At 35.2% G+C, this 14112-nt stretch overlaps 1 protein-coding gene across 1 annotated transcript in view; it reads left to right on the forward strand.

Annotated features, from left to right (window-relative positions):
- The window catches only part of RAB11FIP2 (RAB11 family interacting protein 2), an 80990-nt gene extending 75865 nt beyond the window's left edge, over positions 1–5125 (forward strand). Inside the window, exon 5 of the mRNA XM_036735427.1 lies at positions 800–5125. Within this exon, the coding sequence (XP_036591322.1) occupies positions 800–1027 (228 nt within the window). The 3' untranslated portion in view covers positions 1028–5125. The remainder of the gene's footprint in view (positions 1–799) is intronic.
- Positions 5126–14112: the final 8987 nt, after the last annotated feature.

Raw genomic sequence — 14112 nt, forward strand, 5'->3', positions numbered from 1 at the left:
TTCTAGTATAGTTTGGACTAACTTGAGTTACATTCCAACTCCAATATTCTGTGGGTTCATGATTTTGTAACCACAATTCTATATTGCTATTTTTAACACATATATTAGGTATTTAAAATGTAGATATCATCCTTATATGTGGGGCCTATACTTTTTGTTACATTCTAAATCAGTATCTTATGCTATAAATACTGTTTGTGTGTTGTGAAATCCTTAAGCTGCTCATGAAAATGTTATCACTTTATAGTGGAACCACATATATCACATATAGAGATGCCTCAGAAGTAAACTAGTCACTCTTTATAGTTTCATTCTTTTAAAGTTTCTACCTATAAAATTATTTAGTAAATTTAATATCAATACTGTGTTCCTCTTGATTCTAATAATAAGTCATTTGCAATTTGTCTAGGGAGACCTAACAGAAACAAAGAAAAGAACCTTAATTCACTTTGGAAAACAATAAATTGTAAAGCACATTTACTGTTATTGAAATGAAAAGAAAACAATGTACTGACCAGATTGAAATTGAATAGGTATTATCAATTTTGAGGTAGCATAAACTTCATGCAGATTTTAGAGATTTGGATAAGCAAATATATACTGGTGCTTTTTTGTTGTTGTTAAGAAAAAATACTCTGTAATAATAAACGTGTTTCTTTTTCAGGATTGATTGACAATGATTCATTTCCATTCCTCCTTTGTCTCCCCCATGTCCTGATTCCCCAAAGCCTTTGTTTGGACCTTATTGTTTACCTGTGACATAACATCTAATAAAACTAGTATTTTTATCCTGTTCCAGGATAGCAATCCTTTTGATGCCACAGCAGGGTATCGAAGTCTTACCTATGAAGAAGTATTACAAGAGCTGGTGAAACACAAAGAACTACTTAAAAGAAAAGATACCCATATCCGTGAACTTGAGGACTACATTGACAATCTTCTTGTAAGAGTAATGGAAGAAACCCCAAGTATTCTCAGAGTGCCATATGAACCTTCAAGAAAAGCTGGCAAATTTTCTAAGAGTTAATAAGCCAGTTGCACTGCATTTCATACTTTTAAAAAATGCTAGTGGAAGACACTGTACAATAGGTTTAAATTTTGTTTTTTTTTTTCCTGTTAACTTCTCAGAAATTGCTTTAAATTAGTAGTGGGGATTGCCAGAAAGTGTCATCTCTGAAGTGAGCTAAATAATATAAATCTTTAAAGTAAAAAAGGCTAGCATCTCTAGGGTGTATAACTTTTCCTTGGGTGTAAATTAGGCCTTCTAAGCCTACTTCCCTACTTCCTGATTAATCTATTGGTGCGGACATTTACCTTAGTAACATTCACCTTCCAAAATGCCTGTCTGTTGCTAAGACTTTTTTCATCATTCAGATCCTGCCTTCTGAAATACGATTACATTTTTTTTATTTTTTTTGAGAAATCAATTTGAGGATAATGTTTAGGCACAGAACTACTAATTACATATATGCACAGATAAGCATTTTATATTTATAATTGATACGTTTTAAGGTTGAATTTCTCATGTCCTTCATTTGAACATGTGAATGTGTTTTATTTATTGGTGCAAAACAAAAATCAGTTCTTACTAGTATTACTGTTTATGCAGAGACTATTTTGACTCGGTCCTAACCATGTGATATTTGGTGTGAAAGTGAACTGCAATGTAATGTAATACTTTAAAATCCATTCCTGGTACTCATTGGAAGAAATGGCCCAAAAGTGGTGGAGTGTCATACTTATGTAATATTGAGACTTTCTTAGGATATTTCAACTTCAAGAGCTTAGATATTTGTTGGAGCTCATTTTTTTTATCCTAAAATTTTAGTTTTGTGTGAAAACTGTAAAATTGGTAACAAACTAATAAAATATGTGGGTTTTTAAAAAATATTTTGTAAAGATATTGCATGCTTTTAAAGATGTGGACAAGTTGTTAAAAAGGAAGATGTCAAACGTCAAAGAAAGTTGGAGGAAGGGGAAAGATATAGTCAAATATTTGAATAATTTATAATAGTGGCACATATAAGATGTTTAGAACTGAGCATAAAATTGGCAGTGTTGTAGGAATATTGACAAAAGCAAAATACATTTTAAACATTAAGAGTTTCAGGTTTGGGAATTTTTAAACTTTAAACCCCCAAAAGGCTAGATGAAGGGATTGTGAAATTTTAGTGCACGTCTTTACTCAGAGAATAATATATATTTACATTTCTTGAAGGTTCAATTAGTGATATGATTTTTTTTTCTGGTGAATTTTTCATCCCTCTACAAAGCACGCTTAGTTACTTCTATAGGGCATCTTTAGATGTTGTTACAAAATGCATGTGAAATTATCCCATCATTTCAGATGGAAATGTAGTGGTGAAAGAAAAAAGTTTTTGTTTTGTTTTTAAACTTTCTGTTTGATAACTTTAAAGAAATTATTACAGTGATAAGCCAAGAAGGAAGCTTTATCTTCCTAATGTTAAGAAATTAATTTCAGTTTGGGATGTGTCTTCTACACCCTCTTGTCCCTGTTCTTTAATGAAATTTGTAATGTTTCTGACACAGCTTGACTTCACTAAAAAAATAATAAAGTAGATAAGATTCTTTAAAAGAGCTAGTTAAAGGACTTGTTTTTAAAACAGTATTTAGAATTATCTTTTTTATCACTTTAATATTTGGAGTCAGAGAATATTGAGTGTACTTATCCAAAGGATCTGGCCCTTTATTCACAATATTTACTTACTTCTCCTAAGAGAGCATCATTTTAAAATTCTGAAATAATTTTCCTAAGTAGCATGTAGTTCATTTTCTAAAATTAGAAAATAGGAAATGGAAAATTGATTTGGCCCGTTTTTCCCCAACTTACTGTTTAGGGTTTAGAATATATAGCGACTATACCTCGAATATCAATTTTTTTTTCTTGTTTGAGGTCTTAATGACAAATATTTTCAAATCTGGTGCCAAAGGTTATGATTTTTATTACTAAGATTGGGGGTCATTCATTTGTGCCACAAAGATTCTTGGATATTTTAGTGTACTTTGGCCAAATATGCTTTTATGTAACAAATTAATTCTATTTTGCCATAGGTACCCACATATCTCATGTCATAAGTATGACACAACCAAATCTACTTTAAAAGAAAGACTATTTCCCTGCATAAAGAATCAGGAATCAATAAGCTGTTCATTTTTATTGTTGTAAGCCAAAATGAGTATTGTATTAAAACTTGATTTTAATTGCACTTAGTACCACCTGAAACTATTTCAGTTATTGGTTACTATCACATTACTTAGAGCTGAATGCTATTTTCATTATGATTACATTATAAATCAATATAATTGAAACAGAGAAAAAAATTAGTCCTCAAATTTTGTTTACAAATGAAAGTGTTTTAATCTGTCCTTGGTTGAAAGTAGAAACGAAACTGCCTTCAATATCTAGAATTGCAAAAAGGCAGAAAATAATATTATAACTTGTATTTTTAAGTATAACTTTATAATCAAATATTAGAGATTTGATTATGTATTTTTTTAGGCTAGTAGTTTAGAAATGAGGGTACAATTAATTTTTTAACAGGAAGTATGATAGTAATGAACACATTTTTTCCTCTGTGCTGAAACACATTTATGTACTCAGAAGCATTTCATTGATCTTTTAAACATAAAATAATTCACACAATATATTCTCAAAACCTGTTGTAAGCCGAGAAACTTCTATTATATTAATTTAAAAGTTTTTATTTTATAAAATCACACATGCAAATTTCATTTCAGTATTCATTCCAATTTAGTGATAATAATATTGGAAATATTTGCCTACAGTTCTTTTAACTTTCACTTACGGGACAAATACCAGGGTCATATCTTAGAGTTGTAAATAAAATGATAACTTATTACCCATTCATGAAGAATGTATAACATTTAGATGTTACTTTTTGCTGCTATATTTTGTTTTGAGCTTTGTTTTGTCACCTTTGCATGCATGAATGTAGCATTATCCATAGATTAGCCACTACTACATCTATTGCTTTTGGCAGGGAATCAAGATCTAGTTGTAATTTTCCAGCTGTGAAAATGTTGCCTTGTTCTTAAAAATATTTCATGAATGGAAACCTAAGCAAAACTAAGTTCATCAGTGAATAACTTGCTTTCTTCCTATGTGCTTTCCCCCACCCCCATCTTCCTCAAAGGGGGAGGGGCACATTTTCTTTGACTAGGAGAATCTTAAAAAGAAATAAGAACTGCTTTCTTTAATATATCTACAATAACTGCTGTATGAGAGGTTTTATTTTCTTCTATAGCTTTTAAGAAAGAGCCTATCTTGGATTTGTAAATCACACCAAAACTTTTTGATGTTCCTGTACTCATACATCTTGTAGATATGGTAGGTGTAAGTTGTGTGTGTTAAAATGAACTTTAAGAGCATGTTGATTCACTTACTCTCTTTGAAGTAAGAGGTGAAGGATTATGGCATTGCTAGTTCATGATACTAGATTTAAAGGTCTGTCAGCACTTCCATTGTAAACTCCATTTTAATGGATTTATAACTTTAATAATCCAGATGTAATCATTGGAAGTATTTAATATGCAATAGATAGCACCTTAACTAATCTGCATATGAAGGGTTTTCAGATGCATTTATTAAGAAGTATAGAAGCTCTTCAAGCATTAAACTAGAGTTGACATCATTTATTTCATTTATTTTCTATGTCAAAGAATTCACTCTTATGTGGAATTGAAATCTGTTACAAATAATACATTTGGGCTTATTCATGCTAGAAGCTTCCAGATGTTTTGTATTTTGAAGTATAAAAAATTGCTGCAGAACCTAGAATGTGTATATTTATCAGGTATGCAAAAGATATAAACATTATTTATAACAGAAGAGTACATACTTGTCTTATTAAAAATACTGTAGTAACTTGTACACATTTTTGAAGGTACAAAACTTACAAGTATATTTAAATATTGTATTAATGTGACACCAAATTTATGTAATCTGATGCATGAAGAATCAGAATTTTTATATTACATACTGTAAGTATTGATTTATTATAGCTGATTAAAATGTATAATCTTAATAACCATCTATAATTTTAATTGCATGTCTAAAATATTAATAAATTTCCAAAGTACATCACAGTAGTTCTTTTCTTTTAGTTTTAGTATACACATTAGTATGTGACTTACTCATTTTGTTTGTATAGAATATTTTAATTTGATATATTCTGTAAGAATGAGTATAAGTATGAAAGCATTTATGAGAATAGCAAATGAATCACCTACACGTCTCCTTTGCATTATGTACGTGAACATTTAGACTCATCTGTTTGGATAAAACCTACTTTTTGTTCTACGTTAGTATGAAAATACAGATTAAACAGTAGTAATGCATGTTATTAAAACACAATTGTCAAACAATTAAATTCACATAACTTAAATACTGTATTTTGCACATTTCATAGGCTCATAGATTTAGAATAGTATTGGACTTTCAAGATCATTGAGTCCAACCCCCTGGGAACCTGAGAAAGAAAACCCAGGCTGTGAAGGGTTAAGTGACTTGCTGTGACATCATACTTAATAAGTCTCTAAGGCAGGGACTCCCAGTCCAGCTGTCCGTCCATTGTACTACTACAGTTGTCTCTAAGTTAGAAAAATTGGGTTGTAAATGAGTGTACTTTGAATAATTGAACTGAAAAGACCTGAAAAATTGTCACGTATAATAACTTATTTTTATATAGCAAGTTGCAATTTAGTGTTCTGGTGTATATGGAACATTTAATTACTCATATCTTGAAAAAAAAAATCAAAACACCTAGTTTTCATTGGCTCCATCAAAAAAGTAGTAAGAATGCTACCAAGCAAGATTTTGAACATTTAGAGGAAGCTGAAAGCAAACAAATAATTACAGACTATTCAGGGGAAAATTGTGTAGAAAGAGATTATATGTTATCATTAACATACGCGCATGCGCGCGCACACACACACGTGCACACACACACACCCCTCCATTAAAAAATGTACTATTCCCCTTTTGCATTTTTATTATTCCTATTGTTGAGGTCACCACCCTCCTCCTAGTCATCCAAGCTTCAACCTAGATGTTATTCTCAAATGCTCACTTCTGCACCTCCCCCATATCCAGTCAGTTCCAAATGCTGTAGATTCTGTCTTTCTAACATTTCTTGTACTCCCCTCTCTCTTCTGACATTGCTGCCACACTGGTGCAGGCCTCCATCACCTCATTCTGGGACTATTGCAATAGCTTCCTGGTTGGTCTGTCTGCCTCAAGCCACTCCCCACTCCAGTCTCTCATCCATTTGGTTTTCAAATTGATCTTCCCAAGGTGCAGATTTGCCTATGTCACCCCCCTATTCAGGGGCCCTCTATCACCTCCAGGATCAAATGTAAAATCCATTAGCTTTTAAAGCCCTTCATAACCCAATCCCCTCCTATTTTTCAAGTGTTCTATACCTTACTCCCCTCCAATAACTTTGCCATCCTGTGACACTGCCTTCATTGCTGTTCTCGCATAAGACACTCCATCTCCCAGTTCCACACATTTTCATCAGTTGACCCTGCGTTCCTAGAGTGTTCTCCTTTATCTCCATCTCCTGACTTCCTTCAGACCGAAATCCTACCTTTTTCAAGAAGTCTTTTCCCCATCTTGCTCAGTGCTAGTGCCTTTCCCTTGAGGTAATTTATCCATTTATATCTCATTTCTGCGTAGTAATTTTGATGTTTCTCAGTTAGAATGTGAGCTACTTCAGAGCTGGGATTGTCTTTTGCTTTATATCTGTCTCCAGTGCTTAGCACGGTTCGGGATACATAGGTGCTTAATAAATTACTATTAAACATTGCCTGTTAAATATTTCAGAAAATAAATTCATTGGCTGAATCTCGGAAATATTTTGTGTTACGCAGAAGTTTGTTTTCACTAGGACCAACACTCAAATATTTGCACATAAACATACTTGTCAGATTTAGAGGCTTGTGCTTTCATCTGTGTCTACTCTCCAAAATTCTTACTGACTTCAAATAGGAGCCCTGCCTTCTCAGAATATGCCAAGCCATTTGTATTATTGCAGTTGGGCCATTAATCTTAAATATGAAGCCATTCTATAGTCTGGTATATAAACCTATTCCTTTAATAAATGACTGCCAATTTGAGTGTAGAAGATTCATTTTTTTCTTCCACCCAATCATGCCTTGTGTATTCCCCTAGTTATTTTCCTGTCTTTTCTCCATGTCTCTCGTAGGCCCTTATGGAGTTGATCCACCAGCTTTTCTACATGTAATTTAAATCAAACACTTAACTAAAGTAGATAAATAAATCAGGCTCTTATTAAGCATTTACTTTGTGCCTATAGGCCACTAGGTGGCACAGTGGACAGAGTGCCAGGTCTGAAGTCTGGAAGATTCATCTTCCTGAGTTCAAATCCAGACTCAGACACTAGCTGTGCTGTATGACCCTGGGCAACTCACTTAGCTCTCGTTGCCTCAGTTCTTCATCTGTAAAATGAGCTGGAGAAGGAAATGGCAAACCACTCCAGTATCTTTGCCAAGAAAACCCCAAATGGGGTCATGAAGTGTCAGACATGACTGAAATGACTGAATCTCAACAGCAACAACACCGTGTTAGGTGCTGGAGATGTTACTTAAGTGAAGCTGTGGAATATCATGAGTCAGCATAGAATGATGCAAGTCTCACCTCAGACACTTAACTTTTTTCTATGACTTCAAAATGAGGATGATAGTACTTACACTACCTACTTCACAGAATTGTTGTTAGGCATGTCATTACAAAAATTTTAATGTGAGATACTCCTATTAATGCCTTTTCATCCTATACTTTTTTTTGTCCATGGTTTTCCATAGACTTTTCAGAGGGTACCTACCCAATGTAACAGTCTTCCCTTTATTGTTTTATTATGCCCTGAATACCAGTGTAACATTTGGATGGCCCATTTGTTATCTCTCAATTGCTAAATAACGTGTCCACTTCCTTTTTTGGTTGCATATTTCCTAGATATTTTTATGTCACTTACTTTTGAGTCATTATCAGTCTTACATTGCTTCCTATTTAAAGGCCACCATATGTCTCCATTGCCATATGAGTCCCAGCATCTGAATTGGATTTTTAGGAATTTTTCTTAGAAATTCGTTCTCTAACCTTCACTATTTCCTCCTTATTTAAGCTCAGTCCCTTTACTTTTCCCTAGCCTCTCTTTGAAGGCAAAAAATTGCGTGGCAGAAGACTAGAAAAGAGCGAAAGGGTTGAACTGAACAAAAAGGAATTTGTGAAAAAAACCGGAGATTGAATTTGGTTAGGAGAAATTTGAGGAATAGAGATGAATGACTGAACCTGAAGGAGGAGAAAGAAGATTGAGAAGGAACTGAGGAGAGGTGACTCAGGAAGGTAGCTGGTAAGGCAAGGTAAGCGTAGCAATGGGAGAATAGGAAGAATTTAGCAGTGACTTGCATTGATTTGCAGGGCTTTTCTTTTTGGCAAGGCTAACGTCAACTTTTCTATATCCTAGAAAAGTTGAAGGGTTTTGAAAAATCCCTCTGTACTCCAGATGATCGTAGAATAAGTTCCTTTAAAAGAAAGAAATGGGAATGATTTTCCTGTGTGAAAAACAAGTAAATTGATCTGAAGAGGCAGAAGGGAAGCCCAATCTGAATCTGGAGGTTGAGTGATACAAAGAAAAAACATTTGCAGCTAAAATGAATAAATTTAAATAAAATAAACTGAGAAGTTCTTTTCTGAAGAGGAGGGAGTTGGCTACTCTAAAGACAAAGTGGCTATTTTGTCATCCAGGAAAAGATAAAAATAGATCTACAGATACTATCAGGTAAGGGATCACCCAGTAAGATCAGCCAAAAAGGAGCAATGTTTGATACTTATTAGGAGTACTGAGGCAGCTGTTTGGCAAACTAATAACAATAATATGCCTTCCTGAGGCGTAGGTTCAAGATGTGGTAGAACTTGTCAAAAATAACTGCAGTGCGTTTCTGTTGATGTGGGTATGTATGGTACTGCCAAAATGACCCTAGAAAGCATTGCCAAAGATTGCATTCTTCAAGAAGCTGAAGACCTAGCTAGGCAAAGATGGTATTGTCATCCACGGTTCTTATCGAGGGAATATAGAAGAGAAACATAAATCTGGAAAGGAAACAGCCAAATAGGAAGATAAATAAGAGTGGGAATTTGGATATCTGGACGATACATAAAATAAAAAAATTCTAGGTTCCTCACTGGGGATAAAGCATACCTAACCCAGAAGCTGCTAAGAGGCTATTTACCTAGAGCTTTGGAAATCTAAAAGGTCTTTAAGCTAGGGACTATTATAGCTCCAACATGAAGGAGGGAATAGCTTTTGAGACAAAAGATCACTGGAGACAAAATTCAAGAAAGGAGCAAATAGTGAAACCCTTGGCCTTGAATGTATAAACCTGAATGCATATATGTTACAGGTAAGATGGTGCAAAGGTCGTAGTGCAGTGGGTCAGATTTGATCACTGAAGAATCACTGACATTGGTATAATAAGACTTGTGACTGAAATGTTATTAGAGAAGGGTATATTTTATTCAGAAGAAATCCCACAGGTAAGAGGGATATCGCCACAGCAGTGTATAGTGAGAAGATCTACCCAGGTGAAGAAATTTATAGATGAGAGGGGAAAAAACAATATAGTGGAGAACCCTTTAGTTGAAACTTTGTAGAAGTAGAATAAAATGATTTGGGCATTGGGATATACTATAGGACATTTGACTAGAAAGAGATAATAAATAGGTTCCAGTAACAGAAACCAAAGCTGGTACCAGAAGTATGATACAGTAATAATGGGAGTCAACAATTGTTGGAATTGGTTGGAACTTTTGCCAAAAGCAAAATGGCTAATGGTTTTTAATTTGCTTAAATAACACTTTGATCTTTCAAAAAAGGTGGGGAAACCAAAAAGGGAAAATCACAGTAGGAGTCCATTCTTACCAAAAGGTGTAGTGGGAGTTGGTTTCTCTGGTAGAATTGATGGCAACCATGGCGCAGGAACTGGTTGGTCACTCCTTACAGAGTTTGTGACTGTGACGAGTAAAGCCATAAAGTTAAGTAATCATCCAAGATTTATGGAGGGTAGTTTTCTAAGAGTTCAGAAGAAGGATTGGTTGGTCTTATGAATGATATTCAGAGTGGGATCAGAAGCTCTCAAGAATGAAATTTTGAAGGCAGAAAGAAATTATTCTGATGAAAAATGAATTTTTTGAAGTGTTTGATATGGATGCACAGGAAATCTGCCCACTTAGATTTTTTTTAAAAGCAAAGGAACAGGATGAATACAAAGGTGGGACATTGTACTATAAGGCATCAAGATTTCTAAAGCTGAGAATGATCTGAAGCTGGTGAAAAGGGTTAAAGGATCCACTGTCCAAGGTGCATGTAACAATAATAACTGATGGATGGTTTCTCTGCTCAAATTTTGTATTGGCTCTTCATGCTTTTTGTCTGTTTTTCCTGCAAAGGAGAATACCCAAGGTAGGTGAGGAGATAAAAGCATATGGGTCCTTTCAAGACCCATATGAACTATGTTCTAAGGTTTTGGACAAACAACAGATGTGATTGCTGCACTGCTATCAGAAATCATGGAAAGATCATGGGGAACAGGAGAGAGATCCTGCAAGACTGGAGAGTAAAAGGGTGAATGTTTCCATATTAAAAAAAGAGGGGGCAGAGGAGATGGTATGGACAAACTCTAGGTCCATAAACTTGACTTCAATTCCTGGCAAAATTATACAGCAGATTTTTAAAGAGATGGTGAGTAAACGAAAAGAGCTGCAATTTGCCAGGTGGCATGGTTTCATCAAGAACAGATCACATGAGAAAAACATTACTTCTCCTTTTTTAAAAATATGGTTACCAAATTAGTAAATCAGGGACTGTTGGAAATATGTATATAGATTATAATGAAACACTGGATAAAGCCTTTGGGGGCGAGTGGCAGGTGCCCTTGTGTATGCTAATAGGCTTGAAGATAATGCAATTTAATTTGTTACATTTAGAATATAAGCTCCCTGAGGGTAAGGAATGCTTATTTCTATATCCTCAATACCGTATGAAAAGCCCAGAAACTTAATAAATGTGTATAGAATAAATGGTTCATTGTCAAAGTAGTGGAGTGCCCCAGGCATCTGTGATAGGCTCTGTGCTGTGTATTTATTAAGCATCTCTTGAAGATTCTAGGAGGTTGGGGATACAAAGACAAAAACAAAGTAGTGACTGCCCTCAAGGATTTTACCGTATGTGGGGGAAAACTGCACATTCACATATAAGGAGGGTGTCTGGAGCAGCTAAATAGAATCTGAGGACCCAGGTTTGAATCTCAGCTGTACCATTAACTACTTATGTGACCTTGGGCAGATCACTCTCTGGGCTTCAAATTTTTCATCTGTAAAATGAGGTTATTGGTCTATGTGGTGTCTATGATCCCTCCTAGCTTTAAATATATTTTTACAATGATAAATTTTTTAAAGATGTGCAAAGTAAATAGTAATTTTGGTGGGGAGTACTAGCTATTGGGGAAAAAAGGGATAAGGAAAGCCTAATGAAGGAAGAGGTGATCTTTGGAAGTAACTAGGGATTCTATGAGGTGTAGTAAAGTGCACTTCAGGAAAATCACTTTGGAATTTATGTGGAAGATGGGTTAGAAATAGGAAAAAACTTGAGGCAGGGAAAGCAATTAGAAAGTTATTGTGGTAGTCCAGGTTAGAGGTGAAGAGGTCTTGAATTAGGACCTCATGTGAGGTAGAAAATGGTAGAGAAAGAGACAAGTATGAGAGATGATGTGGTGGTTGGCAACTGATTGGCCATGCGGGGTGATGAGTATGGAATTAGGGGCAAGGTTGAATTTTCAAACATGGGAAACTACAGCCTTGCAGCAGCCTTATTTCTCTGTCTCAAGTCTCTTCCTACTTCAGTCCATCTTCCATTCAGCTTTCAATTAAAGTTTGGGTCTGACCATGTCATCTCACTATTCAGTAAATCCTAGGGGTTCCCTATTTTTTGAGGATCACATATAAAATGCTCTCTGGCTTTTTTCCCTCATAACCTAAACCCTTCCTACATTGTGGATCCCCCCCCCACTTCAATAACCAGAATACCAGTATGAGTGTTCATCTAATTCTTAAGTGGTATATTTAGCTTACTAAAAGTACCAAGAATTATATTAGTATTGATAAAGTTTAAGACCTATGTGTTTCTTAGCACCCTCTGCTCCTTGTTCTGCTTCTCTACAACCATTGTTACTGGAACCAAAGGGGCTACCCAACACAGAGAAACATTTTGTGTTTTTAGCTGCTCAAGGGGTTGCCATAGCCAAAGAAAGTGTCATGTACTGGTCCATCTTTAGGTGATGAGCATCTCTGTACTTGGTTCTGTTTGGCCTCAGATAGCCAGGAGCATATATGAAGCCTATTCAGCTTAGTAGGCCCTTTTAAGAACATATACTTCACCACAGTCTTTAAGAATCCATGGTCACTTCCATGATAGGAGGAAGCACCTGAGTTGTAGTTTTGTGGAGAGATAAATGGCATACCAATCCATTATTGAAAACTTAAAGTATTATTTTACTGTTAGAAATAACACAAAGCCTTACTTTTGGGCAAGATAGCTCCTGAAATAAGAGGGAGACCACCTGGCTCCCACATACCTACCCCAACAAAACCCTAGAACTGACATCAAACCAAATAATAATCAAGAAATTCAATGAGAAACAACAGTAACTTCTGTGTTAGAACTGAAATAAAGTACTTCCAGAATCTTGCTGGCAACAGGAAAGAAGGCTACTAAGAAAACCAGCATCTGCACAGGATTGTTTGCTAGCATGACTAGATCTAGGCATGGCCGTGGCTTGAAGCAGCAACAGTAGACTGCTCCCTTGAAAAGGCACCACGGTGGGGATGTTGGAAGCCTTAGGAAATAGCACTGAGTATGGATCAACATAGTTCCACAGCACTCACACTGGAATGCTTCAGCCTAGAGACTCTGAGATCCATCAAATTTTGTCTTAACATATCAGAGTAGGTCCTGAAGATCCAGTTCTCTGAACCTCAGATAATTGGTGCATTTTAATCCAGGGAGGAGAAGGTCCTCACAGAAACTGAGGGGAGGCCAACCAAGTCCATGAAGGGCCAACCACCCAACCTAAATGCAAAAGTGGAGCAGAGAATGGAGCCCAGGCACAAAGCCTCAATTCAGGAAGTAAAAGCTGAAGAAATGAATAAATCAAAGAAAATGTTGATCAAAATTAAAAATTATTGTATATCTAGAGATCCCCCTAAAAGGAAAGAGTAACTTTATAATCAACATAGAGACTAAAAACAAAAAGATGGATTTTCCATAGTGATTACCTGGATACTTAGAAGAAATGAAACAAAAGATTAAAAACCTGGAGGGAAAAAATGGAAGAGAAATAAACAGCCTAGAAAAGAAAGTGGTAGACTTTGCTGAAAAAAAATGGACTTACCAAAAACTAGAATCCACCAAACAAAAGTTAGTGGTTCTGAGAGATGGCAAAAAACATAGAACAAAATCAAAATAGATGAGAATGTAGGGAAAACAGGTCAAGGTGAGATAGTATTAAAACCAGTGAGTACCCTAAAAGCCATGATTTAAAAAAAAAGAAACCTGGGCACTTTAAAAAAAATCATAAATGAGAACTTACAGATCTATTAGAATCAGAGAACAAAAGTAAAAACAATCTGCTAGTCACCTGAAAGAAATCCCAAAAGGGAAAGTGCCAGTAATGTCAGCAAAAATATAATACTCTTTTGTGAAAGAGTAAATACTGCAAAGCCTCCAGAAAGAAGTAGTTCAGATGGCAATGAAATACTTTCAGCATCACACAAGACATGGAAATTTCTACTCAAAACCAGAGGAAATCTTGGCGTATAGTATTCCAAAAGGCAACAATAGAGATTTACAACAAAGAATAACAGCTTGCAGATCTAAGTAAAATCTTATGGAAAGGGGGTGGGTTGGGGAAGGAATGGTTCTTTAATGGAATAGAGGACTTTCAAGCATTTCTGATGAAAAGAATGAAGTTAAGTAGGAGCTATGAAATAAAAAT

The sequence above is a fragment of the Trichosurus vulpecula genome, chromosome 8, assembly GCF_011100635.1.
Source record: "Trichosurus vulpecula isolate mTriVul1 chromosome 8, mTriVul1.pri, whole genome shotgun sequence".
Lineage (NCBI taxonomy): Eukaryota > Metazoa > Chordata > Mammalia > Diprotodontia > Phalangeridae > Trichosurus > Trichosurus vulpecula.